General features: G+C 38.6%; 1 protein-coding gene across 2 annotated transcripts in view; it reads left to right on the plus strand.

Moving 5' to 3' along the window:
- The window catches only part of KCNQ5 (potassium voltage-gated channel subfamily Q member 5), a 542,946-nt gene that overhangs the window by 493,031 nt on the left and 25,274 nt on the right, over window positions 1–24,641 (plus strand). For both annotated transcript variants that reach the window (XM_039248929.1, XM_039248928.1), the window contains one exon: window positions 23,591–23,699. In XM_039248929.1, coding sequence (XP_039104860.1) covers window positions 23,591–23,699 — 109 coding nt within the window. The remainder of the gene's footprint in view (window positions 1–23,590; window positions 23,700–24,641) is intronic.

A 24,641-nucleotide genomic window follows, 5' to 3' on the forward strand; every position in this document is an offset into this window, starting at 1 on the left:
TCAGCAGTTTGGGCTAGTTCCCCGTAGTAGAGGTGAGCTCTTAAGAGCAGTATGAGATGAACCTGCAAGGCCTATTGAGGCTTAGGCTTAAACTCTCAGAGCAGGGGCGCCTGGGTGGCTCAGTTGGTTATGCGTCCCAATTTTAGCTCAGGCCATGATCTCATGGTTCATGAGTTCAAGCCTCGCATGGAGTCCTCTGCTGTAAGTGTAGAGCCTGCTTCAGATGCTCTCTCTCTGCACCTCCCCTGCTCACACTTGCTCTGTCTCTCAAATAAATAAAGTTTAATAAAAAGATTATCAGAGTAAATCCCACTGCATCCTGGCCAAAGCAAATCACAAGGACACCCCAAATGCAAGGGGTGGAGAAAGAGGCTCCACCCCTTAAGGTGAGGAGCCCAGGTATTGTCGGCAGCACGGCTATCTGTTGCCCTAGTCACTGGTAGCATGCTCACTTTTATTCTTCGTACTATGCTATTGGTTCTGTTAACCCATGTGTTGATGTCTGATTTGTTTTGTATTATTCCATATGGTTTCCTTCATTTTTAGAGCCTAAGAAGGAAAAGGAAGGAAAACAACACTGTTTGTACCTTAATGTATGCCAGGGACTGACTAGGCATTTTCTATTGGTTCATTCAATACCTACACAGCCATTTTGCAGATAAGAAAATCAAGATCTAGAAAATATAAATAACTTCCCCATGTAGTTCAGTCTGAGTGCTAGAATTGGGATTTGAAATTGCATTTAGATAGAATTCCAAAGCTCTTATATGTTCTACCATGGTGTTGAGTGTGTTTTCTTTCACATAGGACTTATCACTAAATTAACGAATGAAATGTGGTATAAATCAGCTGTACATTTAGTGTGAGTCAAATGATTTATTGTCCTCTGTTTCAATTAATATGGAAAATCTCAAGCCATTCCCCCTTGTCATTGTGTATACTACCACAAGTCCTCTCTCCCATCCCTTCAAGTGTCAAATAAGGCAATGCACCAGTAATTCCCATTTATTTTTGGTGTGCTTTGTTGGAGGAGGGGGTTGTGGGGTTTTTTAAGTTTATTTATTTATTTTGAGAGAGAGCAAACATGAGGGGGAAGGGGCAGAAACAGAGGAGAGAGAATCCCAAACGAGCTCCGCATCGTCAGCACAGAGCCAGATGTAGGTCTCAATTTCACGAACCTGGAGATCATGACCTGAGCCAAAATCAAGAATCAGACACTTAACTGACTGAGCCACCCAGGCGCCCCGCCCACCCCCAACATTTGTTTTTTGAAAGCAACACTTAAACATTGCTATCTCTGGACAACCTAGTCCAAGTGGTATCTAAAAGGCTTACACGTTGGCATTTCCTGACAGTATCACTGGTAACCTAATAAAAATTGAAAGCTGAGAAAAGAAATTTACCAGACCCATTTTGAATTCCCCAATAGATTTGATTAATGAATAATGCAGATTTGTAGCTCTGTAGTTTGTTGGGCTATTGTAAACCATAACTGCCTTGGTTGAGGTCAGATGTCTCTGAATTTGATTCAAAGAGGACAAAAATCATCCTTTTGGAGATAGGATTTAAAAAGTTCTTTTAGGGGCGCCTGGAGGCTCAGTCGGTTAAGCATCTGACTTCAGCTCAGGTCATGATCTCACGGTTCATGGGTTCAAGCCCCACATCGGGCTCTGTGCTGACAGCTCAGAGCCTGGAGCCTGCTTCAGATTCTATGTCTCCCTCTCTCTCTGACTCTCCTCTGCTCATGCTGTCTCTCTCTCTCAGAAATAAATAAAAAACATTTAAAAAAGATTTTTTAAAAAGTTATTTTAAGCCTCTTTGTCATTGATTCAGAATGTTTCTCCCTACAGTGAGATACTGTCTGTCTTAATCTCAAACTCTTGTAATTTGAGCTAGTTCAATTATTTTCCTATATGAGGAGTCTGTATGAGATGATGCTATCAGACCCAGATCATTGAGTCTCCTGGTTTTCTGCACGTGGTTGGCCTTTGCTATAATCACTTGGCTTTGCTAGGATAACCTGAACATTTGTTCTAATAAAGGCATTCCTGCTAGGCTATGATTTACCTTGTTTTGATTATAAATACTTAGGTGATTTACTAGTAGAACTACAGAAGTAGATTTGTGTAGATGAATTATTTTAAATATTTTTTTTCACAAAGCTAGGAGTTTTATGTCCTTGTTTTCAGTTAAGAAAACTCACAGGGCTTTGAGTATGATGAGTTCTCGAGGAATTTTTATGAAAATTGAATTAACCCAACAGTGGTTAGAAAACTCACTTTTGATATAAAAACCAGTTTGGGAATAAAATGGAACATATTTCAAATCCTGCTTTTCCCACTAGATTAGATGAGATGAGGCAAGTGACTTAACCTCACAGCACTTAATTTATTGTCTCTCTCCCTTTCCTTCCCTCTTCCTCTCCCACTCTCTCTCTCTGTGTCTGTCAAGCAGCTGAAATAATACCTACCCAATAGGGTGTTTGAGTAGTAATGAGATATAACATGTGTAAAATCCTTGCACAATGTCCACCACAGAATAGGCACTCAAGAAGTTGAGTGGACTGTTATTATTGATTATTTCATTAATACCAATTTCTGTATTAATTTTAATTAGTTGAAGTCCTAGGCTTGATTAACTTGCATGTTTTCATCTTCTCTTCTTCCAGTACTTGATGGCAATTCCTATCAATGGTAAACGGAAGTTTTAAAGCTATATATTCATACAGACTTTCTTCCCTTATTCCTCATACTGAATTTTAGGAGTCCTCCTGTTGAATAATTTATATAATCATTGAAAGACGAGATTATCTTTATTATACCTTATGCGATTATTATTTATCCAGGGGTCATTGCCTTTATCAACAATGACAGAGGGGTGCCTGGGTGGCTCAGTCGGTTAAGCGACCAACTTCGGCTCAGGTCATGATCTCACTGTTCATGGGTTTGAGCCCCACGTTGGGCTCTGTGCTGACAGCTAGCTCAGAGCCTGGAGCCTGTCTTCAGATTCTGTGACTCCCTTTCTCTCTAACCCTCCCCTGCTCACGCTGTATCTATCTCTCTCTCAAAAACAAATAAAACATTAAAAATTTTAAAAAAAACAATGACAGAAATAGTTCATTTGTTCAGGAAGTGAGGCATTGGTTTACTATAGGACAGTACAGTGTGTAGCAGCATGATAGTTGCTTAGAAAATATTTATTGTCAGTGAACAGATAATGAGCAACTAAATAATTTAATATTTAGTTATTCAAGATTCAACTCATTAAGCCTCATTGACAAAAATTGCTTTGGGATTGTAAAAAACCACCACACAAATGAAATGCATCACTGAAGCCTAAAGTGTGACACTATTAAAAGTGTTTACTGCTGAATCACGAAATGCTGAGATATTCAATAAAGTGGGTATTGAGTGATTTTTAAGAAGATAATGAAATTCTTGTATTGCTTTATAGTTGTAATAATTTTAAAAGAACATATACCCCAGTGTTCCCATTTTGAATAGAGTCAGTCAATATAGTAACATCTGCAATTAAAAAGAAGAAAACAGCTTTTATATTTTTTCCTTTTTACCTTATGGGCCGTTACTAAACCGCTATTATGGTGTCATCAACAATTTTAGCAGAAGCGACCATTTAATTGTTTTTGAAAACTCTCTCGTGCTTTGTACCATCACTCAGAACAGAAAGATTCCTTTTAATTCAGTGTCAGGAACTATTGCATGAAATTTTGCCAGCATTTCTGTTAGCCAGTAAGGTTAACTGACAACCCTTAATAGAGAATCTTAGAGAAATTCATATCATAATTAACATAATTTAAGATGCTGATAATGCATGAATTATCTACTCAATCAGTGTAAGTGGGATCTTTGATCTTAAAGAGAAGATGCTCAAGTGCAGTAGTATCTTACATAATAGATCCCTCATTAGTGTGAATTAGTATTTCTGGATGTTGCTAATTAACAAACCTCAAAACAAACACAATAAAGCCAAATCTGCCAAATCGCAAGAGTGTCGGTTAGTGTAGTTGGTAAGCATGTTTAGATTAGTATTTGGATTGAATCCCCAAGCAATCGAGTTTCCTAGAGTTAGCAGGCACTGGGCATAGTACATTTTACCTGCCTTGGAATAATCAAGTATTGCTAAGGGTTGTTACTGTGCCAGGAGCCGCACCGGCCTCTCTGGATGGCAGTCACAGCAAGGAAATGACAGTGTTTGCACAGCTACTGCCATGAGAAATGAAAACTGGTATCTCCTGCTACTACTGGCTCATGTTGTGCTGGTATTGGCCAGGCCTCACAATATTCCATATGAGACCCATATTCTGAACACAGATACCTCATAAGGAAAAGTATATTCCTGCCTTTGCAAGAGAGATTTTAGATGAAAGCTCTATGGATGATTGTCAAAAGGCTCTTCCTAAGGGCCTTGCAGATCCAAGACTTAGGGGGTTAAGAACACAAGAATTACAACTGAGCCTGGCCCTGAGACAAAGAGCCTAATTTAGAGTTAAGGTACAGATAAGGGCAGAACTTAAGTCAATACTTACACCTTCTCCTAGTTGGTGACTATGGCAGTCCCTTCCCCAAGGCCTACTTTCTGCAAACACCCTCCCTTACAGGTGGCTGGGATGAGGATAGATAAGAGGAGCTAAAGCATTACCCACAAACAAAAGGCTGACACATTTAGGGCCTCCATGGTGTTCACACATTCAGCATCAAATAGGTTTCCACAAACAACTTATTAACCAACTCAAAAACATACATTTGAGAGTCAGACAGAATGACTCTTAGCCCATCTATACACTTAACCTATGACGTAACCTTAGCGTTATTAACTTAGAACAAATATGTATCCTGTCTTTTACTAAGAATACCCTAATTCTCTAGTTATAAGATTTACTTAACCTCACTATAACTGGAATAGTTCTGTAAAAGAATATTTCTGTAAAACCTGCTTCTGTACACTTTCCAAAGCATCTTATCACAAAGAGTTATCCATTGTAAAAATTCCTTTTTCTGATGTCATGTTATCATTTAACCTATAAATAAAGACACCAAAACCGACAGGACAGAGATGCCTGCCAGGTGATCAGAAAGAATCTCGGGGCTCTCTCACTCTCTCTCTCACCGACACCATCCATCCTTCAGGGACCCCTGGACCTGCTGGAGCCGGCTCGGCCTCCAACAGTACTGAAAGTTAAGATAAATAATATTTTAGGAAGTTACCGAAAATGTGGTCTTGTGAAGAATAAGAAAGATGGTGTTCTGTTTCAGAGTTGACTGTAGAAAGGCACAGAACTTTAAAGAGAAAGTAGCAGGAATACCTCTCATTTTCCCAGGGGTTACAAGTCTTAGCTGGCGCTGCACTTGCCAGTGCTCTCCTTTATACTTTAGAACTCATGGGATGTGGGTTGCAGACCATGTGCATCACTGTGTGCCACTTTATAAGGAAGCACGTGAAAAGGATGCAGGTAAGAAATGTCGGGACAAAAGGAGTTTTTTATCTTCTTATTAAAATGCAGGGAGTGATTTTTTTTAAACATCTGAAATAGAATTGATGGAGAAGTTAAAAAAAGAAATATTGAACAGTGAGGGATGTGCACCAAGCAGAAAAGACTGTGTCTACGGTCTTTCCCAATCTATGGAGAGTGCCATGAAATCAAGCTAATTTCATTAGCATTTTTGTAATGAAATGTAAAAGATGAGATGGGAGGGTAAGGAGTTAGGTGGGATAGGGCAGGATAGACTAGGAATTAGAATGTGTCACAAAGAGCATGAGTCACTATTGTTCATATGTCTTTTTAGGTTTCTTTCAAAGAATTTCTGTGTTGCCATAGTAATATGTATGCCTAGTTTTAACAGTCAAGTAATAAAGATTAACACAAATGAATCACGGACTTAATGTAAAACATAAAACTATAAATAAAACTTTTGTTAAAAACATAAGAGATCTTTAGGATTTTTTTCCTTTTCAGATTTATATTTAAATTCAAGTTAGTTAACATACAGTGTAATAATAGTTTCAGGTGTAAAATTTAGTGATTCAACACTTAACATATAAGACCCAGTGCTCATCCCAACAAGTGCCCTCCTTAATCCCCATCACCCATCTAACCCATCCCCTGCCCACCCCGGACCTTCCAGCAGCCCTCAGTTTCTTCTCTATAGTTAAGAGTCTCTTATGATTTGCCTCCATCTTTTAATCTTAACCTTTCCTTCCCTTCCCCTATGTTCATCTGTTGTGTTTCTTAAATTTCACAAATGAGTGAAATCCTGTGGTATTTGTCTTTCTCTGACTGACTTATTTTGCTTAGCATAATACACTCTAGTTCCATCTACGTTGTTGCGAATGGCAAGATTTCATTCTTTTTGATGGCTGAGTAATATTCCTGTGTGTGAGTGTGTGTGTGTGTGTGTGTGTGTGTGTACATACACCACATCTTTATCCATTCATTTTAGGATTTAGAACTAAGCAGGGGCACCTGGGTGGCTCACTTGGTTAAGTGTCCAACTTTGGCTCAGGTCAGGATCTCAAGGCCCATGAGTTTGAGCCCTGTGTGGGGTTCTGCACTGACAGCTCAGAGCCTGGAGCCTGCTTTGGACTCTTTATCTCCTTCTCTCTCTGTCCTCTCCCACCCTCACTGTGTGTGTCTCTCTCTCTCAAAAATAAACATTACAAAATTAATAAAAATAAAAAATTTTAAAAAGAACTAAGCAAGAAGTTCTTATATTTGACACCAAAAGCATTCTTCATGACAAGAAAATTGATACACAGGACTTCATCGGAATTAAAAACTTTTGCTCTGAGAATTACCTCATTAAGAGGATGAAAGACAAGCTGCAGAATGAGAGGAAATATTTGCAAAACACGCATCTACAAAAGACCAATATCTAGAATATATAAAGAACTCCCAAAGTTCAATAGTAAAAGAAAATAATTATATTAGAAAATGAATTGGAAAGTTGGTGAAAGACACGAACAGACATTTCACCAAAGAGGGTATATACAGATGGCAAATAAACTCATGAGAAGATATTTACTATTATTAGCCATTAGAGAAATGCCCACTAAAACTGTAGGAGACATCACACCTATCAGAATGACCAAAAAAAAAAAAAAAAAAAAACCACAGTAACAACACAAATTGCTGAGGAAGATTCAAGATGCTGGGTCAATCATCATTGCTGAGTGGAAAGTGGAACATACAGTCACTCTGGAAAATAATTTCCTTGTCTCCTGTGAAACTAAACATGCGGCTACCATAAAACCAAGCAATTGTATTCCTGGGCATTATCCCAAAGAAATTTTTTTTAATTTTTAAGTTTATTATTTTGAGAGAGAGAGAGAGAGATTGGGGAGGGACAGAGAGAGGGAGAAAGAGAGTCGCAAGCAGACTCCGTGCTTTCAGCACAGAACCCAACACAGGTCTCAATTCCACAAACCGTGACATGACCTGAGCTGAAATCAGGCATTGGACGCTTAACCAACTGAGCCACCCAGGCGCCCCAGGAATGAAAACTTATGTTCATATAAAACCTACATATGAATGTTCATAGCAGCTTTGTTCATAATAACCTAAAGCTGAAAAAAAAACTGTAGAATACTATTCAGAAATGAAGGTGAATAAGCTATTAATATGCACAAGAACTTGGCTGAAGAAGGAATTGTGCTGAGTGAAACAAACAAACCAAAAAAAAGGTCACATACTATATGATTTACATACCATGCTCGAAATGACAAACCTGAGGGGGATCACATTAGTGGTTGCCAGGAGTCATAACTATGAAATGGGAAGGAGAAGGGTGTGGTGTAAAAGAACAATGTGAGGACTCTGTGGAGATGGAAATATTCTGTATCTCGACTGTATCAATGTTAATATCCCAGTTATGATATCATACTATAGCCTTGCAAGATATTACCATTGGGGAAGTCTAAATAAAGGGTACACAGGATCTCTGCATTGTTTCCTACAACTTCATGTGAACCTACCATTACAAATTTAAATTTATGATCACCATTTATAAAATTGAAAGTTTAAAACAATAACTCCAGTCAAATAATATAAGACCTTTATGAAAGAATATGGTGGTTCCCTGCTCAGCTCTTCCACTCTACCCCCAGGCCTCCATTTCAGAAGCAACTCTATTTTTTGGCTCTTTCTTCTGAGATTTATAAATTTCCATATTTTTGATAGCAGGTGTGTATAACTAAGTTTTGATTAATCAGTTTTGAACATCATCTATTTAATCTTTTTTTTATTTTTTTAATGTTTACTTTTGAGAGAGAGAGAGACAGAGCATGAGCAGGGGAGGGACAGAGAGAGAGGGAGACACAGAGTCTGAAGCAGGCTCCAGGCTCTGAGCTGTCAGCACAGAGCCCAATGCAGGGCTTGGACTCATAAACTGTGAGATCATGACCTGAGCCCAAGTTGGCACTTAACCGACTGAGCCACCCAGGTGCCCCGAACATTATCTATTTACTTCCAATTTTAGTAAATGAAGATTTAGCTCTTTTTTTTTAATTCTGCAGACCTTCCCATCCTTCCAATCTAGGTTTTGTAAGTTTTTTTGGTTTTAGTTTTTTGTTTTAATTTTTTTTTTGTTTTGTAATGTTTTGATAAGTCAGAATTCAGTGTCTACATTATGTGTATGCATTATATTGTACTACAGTTGTTTCTCACTTTTTGCTTTCTCTGTAGTAAGTAAGTGCCCAGTTTATTGTTGTTGCTTTTATAATTCTTCCCACATCTTCTAGCAATCTGTCAATAAGATTTTCCACAGTATCAGTTTCATCAGGTAACAGATCAATTCCATTGTGACTTTACCTGGAGAATTCATGCTGGAATCTTCCATCGTCCTTTTAACTAAGCTGACTATTCTCTAAATCTGCTGCACAGCCATTATCTTTTGAATTTCTTTTGACTTTTTCTAGATTCAATTCCCAGTTTATGGGGTCTCATGCTCATGTCTTTATTGATAGTGAAACTCCAATAAATTTTTAGGTAAAACATTGTATAATGACAGAAGGCATGATACTGACAGCCGTCAATGTGTCTGTCCCCTGTCCTACCTAGACCAATTACCATCTTCACCTGGCACACTGTGATCACACAGGTGTTCTCCTTCACCATCATCCCGTGATTCCTATTGTGTCTCCTGTGCCTGGGTCCTCTTCTTTCTTGGTTTACTTTCCTATTTTGATGAAGTACATCAAACAGTACATTCTTGAGAAAGAATGCAGGGAAAGAAAAATGAACTTGACTTTGCAGTCTGAAAATGGCTTTTTTTCATCCCCATGCTACTTGGTATTTGGCTTGGTATCGAATTTTAGGTTGGAAATAATTTCCCTTCAGTATTTTGAAAACATTGCACCCCTGTGGGCTTCTTTTCAATATTGTTAAGTCCAAAGCCATTCTGGTTGTTGTACGTGACCAGCGGTGTGTTGTTTTTATCTTCGGCAGCTTATAGAATCCATTTTTTGTCCCCCATGTTCTGAATTTTCACTATGATGTTTCTTGGTATGGGTATATTTTTATCCACTGTAGTAGGTTCTCAAGGGGTCATTTCAAACTGATAATCCATAATCTTCTGTTCTAGAATGTTTGTTTTTAATGATCTCTCGTCATTTTCTCTGTTGTCTCCTTCAGAAATCCATAAGCTGTGCCTGTGGACAGGCCTTCTGATTTTTTTCTTTCCTCTCACTTTTTCCACCTCTTTATCATTTTGCTCTACTTTCTAGACATTTTGGGCAATTCTAGTTTATGATCCAATCTCTTATTGAGATTTTTATTTCTTCTATCATTGCTAAGGTTCTTTGTTGATGTTGCTGTTTACTGTGTCCCTTTGTTTTGGCTTCCATGTTCATTTCATAGATATAGTGTCTTAACCTTATCTCTGCAAAGATATTGACAGTGTATTGAAATTTTCCTTTTCTTGGAAAGTTGATTTTGGCCTTTATCTTTGTTTGGGAAATTTTCCTTAGATATTTAGTAAACTTTGCATGTCTTCTCATAATGAAGGGTGGAAGATGATGAAGGTGACTGCAATTTCTGAGCATACGGTTGGGACTGATCACCTTTGATCTTCACCATGAGTTGACCTGGGGTTGCCGTTTCTTGGGGAATTTCCAGTGTCAGTACCTTTAGCTCTTTTTTTTCTGGGCTGATCACATTTTTCAGAAAGTGCCCATCTAGACTGCTACCTGGAGAGTAACGGTCTGCCTGCCATTGTTGGGATGATGACAGGGTCCCAGTGGGTTTTTAATGTTCAGGCTGTTGATGGTCACTCGATAGCCTTGTTTGGGGTATTAATAACCCTCCTTCCATTGTGCCTGATGACTCCTTGTCCAAAGGCTTCCACTCGGTCTTCTACTGGAAAAGGAGAGGAGCATATGCCCAAGGGTGTGGGGCAGATTGCACACAGTCTTACTTATCTTAGTTATACCCAGAGATACCTAGTGCTGCCAATTCCTGAGCCTTTTGAGTTTTCTGAAGTGTAAATCTGTTATTTCTCAGCTTTTCCCAGTGTTGGCATAGAGTTTTCTCTCTGGTATCAGCTAGTCAGTTACCTAACTTGTCCATCTGCTTTCCCACTTCCAAAATTATGTCGTTGCTGCCTCCTCTTCTGTTCCTTTTATGGGCTTATGTCTTTTTAAAAATAATCCCATCACTATAGTTTTAGTGGGTTTTTGAAGGAATCTACCATCTTAACCCTGAAGGAAATTTCTGTCTTAATTTTGTGTGTGTGCCTGTAAGTATGTGTGTGCATGTGTGTATGCACGCATGGGCTGGATCACACTAGTATATGTATTTCTTATTGTGACTGGAAATCAAAAAAATTTGGAAATCACTGCCAGGCCATGCCAGTAACAAAGAAGTCAAGTCCAGTCAAAGGCTAACTATATTTTCTTTTTTTTATGAAACCCTTCCATGGAGCTGAGGGAGCTTTAAAGACATATAGGGCCATGTTTTCAGAATGTGATATTCACAGGATACTCTAGATATAACTGTCTTTAGAAGGAGAAAAGTAAGCTGCATTTGCTCTGGTAGTGGATTTGAATATACCTCTTCATTTCTGTTGTGGGTACTAAGACTATTCTGGGTCCCAAATTTTCTGTTTCATGTCAAGAATGTCATAACGCCAAAAGAAAATGAAGTAAAATACAGAACGAGCACAGCTAAATTATGTAATCTTCATTTGTGCTAGCAAGATTTACTATATAAATTGCATCTACTTTGGTTAAAAAAATACACAGGAAAATGCAATTACTTGTTCAAAATATTAAAGTTAGATCTTTAACTAGAACATTGCCTTAAAAATTCAAGAGAATATTTTATTTTTAAATCAGTGTATGTTGCAGATATGTATACTTGGAATTTTTTCAGTAAAAATAAATTTCTTGTTTTTCAAATTTTTTTCAAATACAATATAGCATTTTAATTCTATAGCCTAGAATTTTTTCTAGAAAAAAATTAATGGGAATATGTTCACAGATCCAAGAAAATTTTTTATGACATCATTTTTTATTTCTATGGGAATTTAGTGAGATGACTTCCAAATTCTTAATGAGAACTCATTTTTTAAAATTTTTTTAAAATACTTTATTTTTGAGAGAGAGAGAGAGAGAGAGAGAGAGACAGTGTGAGCAGGGAAGGGTCAGAGAGAGAGGGAAACACAGAATACGAAGCAGGCTCCAGGCTCTGAGCTAGCTGTCAGCACAGAGCCCTATGCGGGGCTGGAACCCATGAACAGTGAGATCATGACCTGAGCCGAAGTCGGACGCTTAACTGACTGCGCCACCCAGGTGCCCCATGAGAACTCATTTTTAAGTTACTTACTCCAAATCTCCTAAAATTCAGAACTGAGTGAACAATGGTCACATGAGTGAAATTTCACAATTTGTCCCTGCAATATTTGAGATACTGGCATAAAGGCCACATTTGGAAAATCACAAAGGTATGAATATCCAAAAGTGACCATATGAGGTTATGCTATATCTCACTCTAATATAATTATATTTCCATTAATTACATATATATAATTATATATTCCATTAATTAACATGGATGATATAGATAGCTAGAAAGAAATCCCTCCTGCTTATTGTACTGATGTTAAATTTTTTCTATTATTTACTAATTATAAACCTATAGACCTAAATTTTAAAGTGAACCTACAATAATTTTAAAGTGAACCTAAAAATAAAAGTGTAGTATGTGATATTCATTCAACAAATATTCCCGGAGTTCTACTATAGAAGTTATTCATTCTTTTACTTGAAACTTATTTTGCTTCTTAATATATTTTCATGGACCATTCAGGGGAAATCCTATTTTATTTTATTTTTTTAATTACAGTATACTTGACACACAATGTTACATTAGTTTCAGATGTACAACATAGTGATTCCTGTTGGTATTTTGATAGGGATTGCATTAAATCTGTAGACTGCTTTGGGTAGTATGGACATGTTAACAGTATTTGTTCTTCCCATCCATGAGCATGGAATGTCTTTGCATTTGTTTGTGTCCTCTTCAATTTCTTTCATCAGTTTTGTAGTCTTCAGAGTACAGAAAATTAAGTTTATTCCTATGTATTTTACTATTTTTGGTGCAGCCTTCTTTTCTTATCTGAATGCTGTGGCTAGGACTTCCAGTACCTAAATAAAATAAAAATGGTATGAGTGAATACCCTTGTCTTATTCTTGATCTTAAAGAAAAACTATTTTTCGCCATTGAGTATGATGTTAGCTGTGAGTTTTTCACGTATGGCCTAAACGATCCTATTTTAAAATCCCATAAAACTTAAACATTATGAGGAAAAGTTAATTTTTTTACAGTAGGGTCTCAAAGTATATACCTAGTCATGAAAAATCACACACACACGCGCACACACACTGCAGTACAAGAGAAAACAACAAGGAGGCCAAAATCCAGAAGTTAGTTAGTAAGTTATACTTTGTAACCAGTAAGATAGATCCTAGAGTAGGAGGGACTTCCCTCGCCCTGTTAGTTCTCTTAGTAAATATTAGCTCACTGCTCCTGGAGGTGCTTGAGATACATCAGAGAACAAGATCCTGGCCTTTGCAGATCTTACATTCTAGGAAGTAAAACAAATAATAAACACCAACAAGTAAATTGTATATTAATAAGGGGGTGAGTGCTGTAGAGAAAGCAAAAAGGTAAGGAGACGCAGACTGGTGGAGTAGGGAGGCATTTAACCTTAGTAGGTCTCCTGCAGAACTGATACTGAGCAGAGACCCAAAGCAGCTAAAGAGCCTCCAGGTTTTCTGGAGACTGTTCCTCAGAAACAGCCCTTAGGAGAGGTGCAGGCTCCTTTAAGGAGCAACTAGGAGGCCTGTGAACAGAGAAGAGAAGCCTGGAGGGAGAAGAGCCAGGGGGTAAATGATGGGAAATGAGGTCAGACAGGAAACGGGGGGAGGGACAGACATACAGGGCCTTGTAACCCTAGGAAAGACGGGCTTTTACTCTGGAAAAAATGGGGAGCCGTTGGAGACTTACACACATGTAGACATGATCTCAATTTTAAAAGGATTGCTCTGCCCTTAATAACCTCTATATCTTAGGCAGTTATTTAACCTTGCTGAGCTACAGTTTCTTCATCTGTAAAATGAGCATAACGTTTCCAAACTGGCAGTATTATACTTTAAATTACAGTTTGTACTGTAAACCACCTCACATATAAGGACTAAATAAATTACAGCCATCATCACTAAAATAAAGGGCCCTCCAGGCCACAAAGTGCTCAAGGCAAAGGCTCTGAATTCATCCATCTCTAAACACAAAGTTGAGAGACTAGGTCCATCATGATGGTTCAGCTAATAACTTCTTCAGTGAAGACACTTGTCTTTCAACTTGGGGAGGTGATCCACCCAGTAAACAAGAACACAGTGAAGCGCCATCTATCCAACCACCACATTTTAAAATCCTAAATCCAGACATTATTGAACAGTGACTACTATCATGGAGCCTGGGGGAAATGCTTCATCACTCATGAACCAACCATTCATTGAGTGTCTTCTCTCAACCATGCAGTGTTTTAGGGGTAGAAGGCACAGGGCTGAGGAGATACATGGTAGATAGACACATAAAGGAAAAGACGTGGCCCTTGCTCTCACAGAGTTTACTGTCTAGCAAGGAGAGGGGCTTGCAAAAGATACTGTAACAACTATCATAGAGCTGTGCCCTCACAGTGGAGGAAGACAGGGCTGAGTCAGTGTCAGGGACCAGGCTGCATTTCACGGAGGTGGTAAACTCTTGAAGGTCTTATAATTGCAGAGCTGTATCTGAGGCTTTAAACGTCATGCTTCCCTCTATAGCTCACCCTCTCTGTTTTGAATAACTCAAAATATCAGTCATTGCTAAGCATTAAAATAAAATTCTAGTGTTCAGAATGGTGCAAAACTTTTATACATGCTAAAATGTAAATGGTTTTTTCTAATTATTCTGAGGTTGTCCCCATGGGGAGGATGCTGCTTTGCTTTTGTGGTGCCCTACACATAAAATAATCTATTGACTGCAAATTCAACACCCAGAGATTGCCAGCCAAAAAAAAAAAGGAGAGGAGGGGAGAGTGAATGAGGGTGTGTAGACACTTACCCTTGGAGAGAGTATCCAAAGGTAATGATGCCTAAACAGCGCCTGGAGGGATTGTTGGTCGTGTGGTGCAGCTGGAGGCTGGGACGGAAAGGCTGGGATGAGGTGAGGCTGAATGAGGCTGAAGCATCCGAATAATGTTCCCTCGCACGGCACCCAGAGATTTCCAACTTACAGTCTGTGTTGAAAAATTGGCTTTGACATTAAATAACAAAAAATGCAGAGGAAAAGAGTGGAAAGGAATAGGCCAAAATTTAATAGGATCTGCTCTGAGTGTTATGACTATAAACAAATTATTCTTATTCTTTATGATTTAATTTAAAATTCAAAGTTTTAAGGGCGCCTGGGTGGCTCGGTCGGTTAAACATCCAACTTCGGTTCAGGTCATGATCTCACGGTCCTTGAGTTCAAGCCCCACGTCAGGCTCTGTGCCAACAGCTCGGAGCCTGGAGCCTGTTTCGGATTCTGTGTCTCCTCCCCGTCTCTCTGTCCCTTCCCCGCTCTCACTCTGTCTCTCTCTCAAAAATAAACATTAAAAAAATTTTTTTTAATAAAATAAAATAAAATTCAAAGTTTCTACAGCGAGTATGTATTACTATTATAATGAGGGAAGAACAAGTTTTAAAAAGTATTTGAAAGGAAAAACATCTAGAACAAAATATCTATTATCTAGAGTATTTTTCTGGGTTCCTTTTTAGTACCTTGAGAACCCAGTACATCTTGTTCATGACTTAGCAGCACCTAACTCAGAACAGGAAGAAGGCCCTGGCCAAGGACATAGTGAAATGAAATCACACTACCACAGCAGGGCACAAGCAGCTATTCTAAACTCTAACTGGATTAAAGGAATTGCCTTTGGACTAGCACATGACGAAAATGGAATTTCTAATTTTAGGATGATATTTAATGTGTTGGAAAATGATCATGGGGAAAGGTAATTGAAACACAACAGCCGCAGAAGGGAGGAATGCTTGGAAAATAAATTATAATTCATACAGAATGTAATAAATTAGTTATCACTACCATTAACAGTGGCCATTTTAATGTGTGTTCCCCATAGCATATTGGAATAGAATTATAATATGCTTCATTTAAATTCCCAAAATAAAAATATATTGTGAGTTTCCAGGCCCTGCACTTTTACTGTAATAATTACATTATAATAATGGTTTCCTTTAAGCTCTGGAACTTGGGAAGATTTTTTTTCTTTGCTCTCATTTTTTTTTCTATTTTTCAAATACTGTATTTCAAAACATATAATATTTTTGTGATAGAAAAACATCTTTAAATTCCTTATGGAATTTTTTTAAATGTTTATTTACTTTTTGGGAGACAGAGAGACAAAGCGCAAGCAAGGGAGGGGCAGAGAGAGAGGGAGGCACTGAATCTGAAGCAGGCTCCAGGCTCTAAGCTATCAGCACAGAGCCGAACATGGGGCTCAAACTCATGAACCGTGAGATTATGACCCGGGCCGAAATCAGACGCTTAATTGGCTGAGCTACCCGTGCACCCGTCCTTACAGAATTTTAAAAGTAATACAAATCATTTCTATTTCATGCCCAGTATAGCTAATTTTATTTTTATGTATTCTGTTCCCATTGGTTTTCTTTTTATGTATCATTGTACATAGTTATAATCAACATGAATATTTAGTTTCATACTTTAATTTTACAGAACATTTAAAAATACATAATTTCAGGGGCGCCTGCGTGGCTTAGTCGGTTAAGCGTCCGACTTTAGCTTAGGTCATGATCTCGGGGTTCGTGGGTTCAAGCCCCGCGTCGCGCTCTGTGCTGACTGCCAGCTCAGAGCCTGGAGCCTGTTTCGGAGTCTGTGACTCCCTCTCTCTCTGACCCTCCCCTGCTCACGCTGTCTCTCTCTCTCTCTCTCCTAGAAATAAATAAAAGTACTTTTAAAAAATACATACTTTCATATTATAATATACGACTCACAATTATCTTTTTTGTAGCTGTGTAGTACATTATCGTGGTTAAATACGGTAATTTACCATAATTTACAGTTTCCTGCTTTGGACAATAATGCTGTAAACATTATTACATTAAGCTATCTTTATTTTCTTTTTTGAAATTATTTTCCAGGGGTGCCTGGGTGGCTCAGTTGGCTAAATGTCCGACTTCAGCTCAGGTCACGATCTCACAGTTTGTGGGTTCAAGCCCCACTTCAGGCTCTGTGCTGACAGCTAGCTCAGAGCCTGGAGCCTGCTTCAGATTCTTTATCTCCCTCTCTCTCTAACCCTCCCCTGTTCATGCTCTCTCTCTCTCTCTCTCTCTCTCAGAAATAAATAAAACATTAAATTTTTTTTTAAAAAAAGAAATTATTTTCCAAAGAAAATTTCTCTGGTGTAAGATTATAAGATTGCTGACAATAAAATTTTGTTCCAGTTTATATGGTCACTAGCAACCTCAAAGTACATCATATTCACCTCAATATTGTTAGTATTAGTCATTTTTTTTGCTAATTAAATTGGTATAAGTCCATACATTCACATAGCTTGAATTTATATTTATTTTCTTTCCAGTTAGGTTGAATAGTTTTCTATCATTTTTTGATACTAGTGATTTCTCCTGACAGACTTATTTTTAATTTTGAACCATTCAAATAAGTTCTTTATGCATTATAAATATTAAGCCTTTTTATATGTTTTCACTGTTTTCCTAATCAAGCATTTCTCTTTGCATTGTAATTTAGTTACTTCAGGTAGTTACATTTTCTGTCTTCATGATCAAAGCTGTCAGCTGTGTCCTTTATAATTTCTTCTAGTGACCCAAACATCAGGACATTATCATTCCTTTACAGACAAAACAGATGTTTTCTGCTACGTTTTGACAACCTGACTTTATTTTGATTGATGAACACGTAAGCCTGTTGTGTGTAAAAACAGTGGTGACTCCTTTCAGAAAGAAGGATGCCAAGACAAGACCCAGAAAGAATGGGGTTTCAGATGGCTGAGTGATAGGGGCAAGAACTGGGATTCTGAAAACTGAGGCCTTTAAGTTGTGCAAAAAGGTGAAACCTTACTCCTATATCACCAATTTGCCAAAGGAGGTTTCAAAAATTGTTTTCTGTTTTCTATGATGCAATCATTTCCTCTTCTTGTGAAGCACCTGTATCGTTTCAAATTGTTCCCATGCAAAATATACTAGTGGTATTGGGGAAAACATGGAGAATGAGTCCAAATGACTCCAAACATGGAGACTAGTCAAACACATTCCTCAGCTCGGGCAGAGAGAAACCATGGAATATCATCTGTTGGCCTGGATCCCAGCCCTCAGTTTCCTCATGTTATTGATCCTGAGAATGTTCTGGGTATTAAGGTGTTGTTGTTTTTTAACGCTCCCCAGCTGATTCTAATGTACAGGCAAGGTAGAAAACTACTGTAATCATTTCATTAAGAAATGTAGAAATCTAATCTGTAAGAGGAGATGACCAAGAGAGAGACTAGAAGCTACTTTTTTCATATCTACCTGTACCTTGATGGCAGAATTTCATAGTGGGAACAGAAAATCAGCCTTGTGATATAGCCCAAGTCTCCAGAATGTCCTTTACCTCCTCTCTCTTCATCATCTAAGATTCACATGGTCTTTTCCAAACACTGTGAAATAGATTTTCCAAAATCTAAGGGAACAAAATATTTGAAAGCAAATTTTGAATACTGCTAATTAATAGGAAACAGGAGAGGGTTGGGAGATATAAAAGGTTGTATATTAAACTTCTTTTATCTCTAGGCACAGATCTTACGCTGGGTCAGAGTCCCCATTCCTGGGGGGATTGCCCACAGGGAGTGGGACTTCTGAGCATCTCACTCTATTGGCATCTTGCTTTTTGTGATTAGGTTTTGTGCAGATTAATGCTCACATGAGCTTGTGTACCCACAATCCACGTCTCCCAGAATGCAGGGGAAGAGAGCCAGATGTGTGATTGGAGAGCAAAGAGCCAGCCTCGGCTGAAAATGTAGCCCCACTTGGGTGCCTTAAAATTCACTAAACGTTTTAAGCCTCTAGGAATCATGTGAAAGATGTTGAATGTACTTTAACCTCACTGGAAAGAAAATGGACATCTCAAGATAGTTAGGAAGGAGAAAGACAGCATTTTCCCCATTTTTGTGGCTTTGAAATAAGGAGAAAAAATTCCTAACTCAGACCTTGCTTCAATACGTGCCAGCAAAGATATATTTCCTATTCATTTGACCAAACCTACAAAAAACATTTCTTTAAAGACTGAGAATTTAATCTATGCTTTGAGCAATCAAGTTATTAGTGGTATAATAATATTCCATGGTAAGGTGCATTTGGATATGATGCAGTTGGTGACTGACTCCCATCTTCTGCCCCACCCGTTCCTAAACAGGATGGATAAACTAAAGCTCTTATTGGGGTACAGGACAGGGGCAAGGTAGAGCAGCATTAGGCTGGAAGGAAACTGTCTCGTAATCATTTGGGATGTTCCCAGTTTCATTTACAGTCAGCATGAACATTACAGTTTCATTATCTTTACATTTGTGCCTCTTGTAACAGTACACACTTGCTGATAAAGTTTTCCACTAACCTCATAATTAAACACCCGGTATCTTATGCCATTTAATTGTTTTGGACATACATCACTGTGTTATGGTTGGTTATACGGTATTTTCAAGTAGATGTGGTATTTCCAAGTAGATAATTGCAGACGTTGCAGGATCTGCCTTCCTTGTACCCTCTCCAGTGTTCCCCAGCTTTCTCAGCTATAATAAGGGACCATGTTAGAAGTGCCTCTCACTAGACTTCAGATGAGGGAAAGCAGTCACATGCTTCTTTTTTGAAGGACAGCATACAATACTTCCGTGAATTCTGTCCTGAGGATCCTGATTAAGTGTGTTAGTCGATATTTCTTTAAGGGAGCTAACATCTGGGCATCTCAAAGTGTTCCATAATGGCACTGGTGACCATCCAGTCTACATGTGACCTATTTCTAGGTCTCCTTTGGGATGTACACTGGTTCGGCACATGGCCATGGAAATCACACTCCTCTGAATACGATTCTCTCTCAGTGTTATGGGATCACTTCATCTGAGACCGTGAGAGCCAGGTGCACACAGCCATGTGGATGAAAATGTAATGCAAGAGAAGGGAGTCCAGATGACAGCAAGAGACAGGAAAGACAAATCTGGGGGCGCCTGGATGGCTCAGTCAGTTAAGTGTCTGACTTCGGCTCAGGTCATGATCTCACAATTGGTGGGTTCAAGCCCCGCATAGGGCTCTGTGCTGACAGCCAGCTCAGAGCCTGGAGCCTGCTTCAGATTCTGTGTCTCCCCCTCTCTTTGACCTCCTCTGCTCACGCTGTCTCCCTCTGTCTCTCAGAAATAAATAAAAACATTAAAAAAAAAAAAAAAAAAGACAAATCTGGAAGGAGCCAGAAATGAGACTCAGGGTTAGGAAATATTCAATTAATAGTGCAACTCCAAAACTCAACTGTCTAGATTTAAATTCTGGTTCTGTCACTTACTCTTCATTTGTCCATGGGCAAGCTTCTCAGCTCTCTGTGCCTTGCTTTCATAATCTATAAAATAGGGTATTTTAACATAATATGTTAAATATTTATTTATAACGTGATAAATAATATATTAAATATATACTTATGTTTCATTTTAATATTATGTTAAATATAACATAATAAAATATTATAGCCATACCTCTTGTGGGATTTGAAGCAGTTAATTAAATTTCTTGGCACATAATTAGATTTTCCTAAAAAGGACTTATTACAATTATTATCATCATCATTATTGTCCTTGAGTGAAGATTTGGAAACCATGAAGAAAAGATTTCTCCACTGTGTTAGTTTCCTAGGGACGCCATAACAAATTACCACACGCTGGGTGGCTTGGAACAACAGAAATTTCTTCTCTCACAGTTCAGGAAATCAGGGCAGCACTAGGGTTAGTTCCTTCTGGAAAGAGGGAGAAACCATCCCATGCTTCTCTCAGCTTTGTGGTTGTCCAGAATTCTTGGTGTTCTTGACTTCTAAATACACTAACCTGGTCTCCACTTCCATCTTTTCTTTGTTCCTGTATCTTCTCCTTTTCTATCTTATAAGGACACTTTCATTGAATTTAGGGCCCACCCTAAACCATTATGACCTCTTCTTGAACCTTTCCTTAATTACATCTGCGAAGACCCTTATTCCAAAAAAGGCCATATTCTAATGTTCCAAGTGCATGCAAATTTTAGCGCAATACTATTCAGCCTACTACACCCACTAAAAGCAAGTTCAGATCAAATGGGAGGAAGAAATTGCAAACAGTTCCTGCAAGAATGTCATCTAATCTTGGGCATGCTGTGCACTGAAAGGGCTGTGTTGTGTACGTGGTCAATCAAGCGAAATGGGCCAGCTACCCTCAAGCTCATCACTGACTCAGAACCAAGTGTCAGACTGAGTCAGTACTCTCATTTAAACCGTCATGAACTGGGGCGACTGGGTGGCTCAGTGTGTTGAGCGTCTGTCTTCGGCTCAGGTCATAATCTCACCGTTCGTGAGTTTAAGCTCCGCATTGGGTTTGCAGCTATCAGCTCAGAGTCCACTTTGGATAATCTGTCCCCCTCTCTTGGGCTGTCCCCAGTTCATGCTCTCTCTCTCGCTCTCACTCTCTCTCTCTCTCAAAAATAAATAAAACATGTTTTAAAAATAATTTTAAAAATAAACTGTGGTAAGCTCTTCTGGAGAGAAGCTGAGAACTTACCCACCAGGACATGCTGCACCAACGAGGCTTGCGATGATCTCTCTCCCCCGCTCTCTCCTGGCATGTTGCACACCAGTCCTGAACCCACTATGGAACCCCGAGCCCATTCTGACACTGGGTAATGCAATGTAAAGTGCAAGGGCTTCACAGACTCCAGAACTGGATTTTAATGACATGCTCTGCAACTTACTCTCTCTACTGACCACTCTTGTGGCCTCAGGTGAGATACTTACCTTGTCTGTGCCTCAATTTTGCTCAGAGCCAAGCAAAATACCACCACCAACTGGGAGAGTTGCTGTAAGAAAACTAATAGCTGCAGGAGCTTCACCTAAGTGCTTGGCATAAATGTCAATGAGTGGTTGCTATTATTTTCATTATTGTGAAGTTGTAGCTCTGTCTTACCCTCTTACGGGGCTTGAGGGCAGGAAAGCCAGAAGGGCCAGGAAGAAGAGTTGTGAAGACCTATTTACATCTCTTTCCATACCACTAATTCTGCTCTCAGCATACAATAAACTGAGTAACCGCACAGTAAATAGTTTAAATGATGCACCAGCTGCAGACCAAATATAAGCACCGCTTCAGTGAATGGACTTCTAATAGCATTTTAGGATTTTGAACCCAACCAAGACAACTCACAGGAAATTCTCTTCATGACTTAGCAAATGAACACAGGGCAGAGCAAAGGCAACAGAAAGGGCAGTGTTAGTCCTTTAGTGTATCTTAACATTTAAAGAGGCTTAAATAGTATTTGGAGGCTACATAACTCATCTCTCATGAGTGTGTTTTTATTACTTTATTTACATTACTACCAAGGTAATATATGTTCATTGTAGAAATTTTAGAAAATATAGCTAAGTAAGGGCCTGGGCGATTCAGTCAGTTAAGCGTCCAACTCTTGATTTTGGTTCAGGTATGATCTCATGGTTTGTGAGTTTGAGCCCCACATTGGGCTCCATGCTGACAGTGCAGAGCCTGCTTGGGATTCTCTGTCTCTCTCTCTCTCTCTCTCTCTCTGCCCCTCCCCCCTCATGCTCATGCACTCTGTCTCTCTGAAAGTAAACAATATATATATACATATTTATATTGCCAAGCAAAAAGAATAAAATCATTCTTAATCCCAGATAGATATATAGATTTTTAGGGGCGCCTGGGTGGCTTAGTTGGTTAAGCGTCTGACTTTGGCTTAGGTCATGATCTTGCAGTTCATGGGTTTGAGCCCCACATTGGGCTCCATACTAACAGCTTCGAGCCTGGAGCTTACTTCAGATTCTGTCTCCCTCTCTCTCTGCCCCTCCTCTGCTAGCTCGCTCTCTCTCTCTCTCTCTCTTTCTCAAAAGTAAATATTTTTTTAAAATTTTTAAGGTGTATAGATTTTTTAAATAATAAATTGTGACATTATCCCAGTCCCTAGTCTTCAACATCATTTTTAATAGCTTCCTAATATTCCATTAAATAAACATACCAATATTTATTTTACCCATCCCCCATTCCAGAAATGTTAACTTGCAATCAATATCTTGTTGCTGAAAACAAAGCTTCAATGGTAGGAGCTTATTCCTTATTAATTTTATAAATTTTTATTAATTTGGTATTTATTATAACCCTTCCCCCTTTTCCAAATTTTGCAATTAGCCCAAAAGTTAATTTGCTCAGTTTATTAGGCACTGATTTTATTGTCCAATCTGAAAATCTCTCAGCTTTGGCTGTACTATCTTAAGCAAACTCTCTTCTGAACTGCCTGTTTCCAGTAACCTGTAAGTTGTCGGTATTCTTGGAGTGGCTGCTCACACTCTTGTTCAGGGAATAGGGCAATGGGGTCAATGACATGGGCTTCAAGCTCCTATATCTACAGGCCAGTTAGTTAAGTTCCAAAGACTGTTTCCCTAACTCCAAACAGCTGTTATTTGAATGTTGGCAGTTAGTTTCAAAAGAACTGGGCAAAAGAGCATGGCTGGATCAACACAAATCCATCACCACTACTGGAAAGACAGTGTGTCAACAGCTTCATTTTTCCCATGGAAAACAGCTCAGAAAGGTATTCATGTCAAATCACATAAAATTAATGAGGTTGTAGAAAAAGGAGGAGGAATAATATTGGAAAAGACAATTGGCTGACCTTACACATATCTCGATTTATAAGCTTAGTCTTTGAGCTGCCCACTATTCCTATGTGAGACAAATACAGCAAACATGTAAATTGCTGGTGGTGGTATTATTTAACCGGTAATCTTCTCTTGCAGCTGACACAGCGCTTGGCACTGATGATGTATATGATGAAAAGGGATGCCAGTGTGATGTATCAGTAGAAGACCTCACCCCACCGCTTAAAACTGTCATTCGAGCTATCAGGTTGGTGGAAAACCTTTGATAAAATGAGTCAGAGACCTACCTCTGATTATTTGAATGACTATATTGCTAAGTGCTTTTTCCTGCAGGTAAACCTCCTGAAATAGTTTCTCTGTTCCTATTCATTCACATGCCTATTAAATTCTGAAATATATTTTCTTAATACAAAATTCTACTGTGCTCAACACAAAGTGTGTTAAAAAAACATCAGCAGGATTTGAAACACCAGGCCATGCCAGAGAGATTCCATGACAATTGGCTTGCCCTGAGAATTTTTGGCTTTCAGGACATTTAGTGTATAAATTCAGTTGGATTTTTAAAATTATTTTTAGGATTTGATGCTCCAATCTATGTTCTGCATCTTGTGTCAAAGAAAAATCCCACTAGGTTATTTCAAAACAGGTTCAGTTCTGAAAAAGAGGAAACTTAAGTACTGGGCAGTTACTTGCTCCTATTTTGCTGAAGTATGTTAAGCACTGATCTTTTGTTTTTTAAGTTTTTATTTAAATTCCAGTTAGTCAACATGCAGCGTAAAGTTTCAGGTGTACAGTATAGTGAGTCAACATTTCCATACAATCCCCTGCGCTCATCACAGCCAAGTACACTCCTAAATCCCCATCACCTATTTAGCCAATCCACCCACCCCTCTCGGCACTGGTAACCATCAGTTTGTTCTCAATAGTTCAGAGTCTGTTTCTTGGTTTGCCTCTCTTTGTTTTTCCTTTGCTCCTTTGTTTTGTCTCTTAAATTCCACAAATGAGTGAAATCATACGGTGTTTGTCTTTTTCTAACTGACATATTATTTCGCTCCACATATTATTCTCCTGCTCCATCCATGTCATTGCAAATAGCAAGGTTTCATTCTCGTTATGGCTGAACAATATTCCATTGTTCATATATATACCACATCTTCTTCTTCTTTTTTTTTCCCCCTAGATCTGGGTT

The sequence above is a fragment of the Hyaena hyaena genome, unplaced genomic scaffold (assembly GCF_003009895.1).
Source record: "Hyaena hyaena isolate Hyena2069 unplaced genomic scaffold, ASM300989v1 scaffold_322, whole genome shotgun sequence".
NCBI lineage: Eukaryota > Metazoa > Chordata > Mammalia > Carnivora > Hyaenidae > Hyaena > Hyaena hyaena.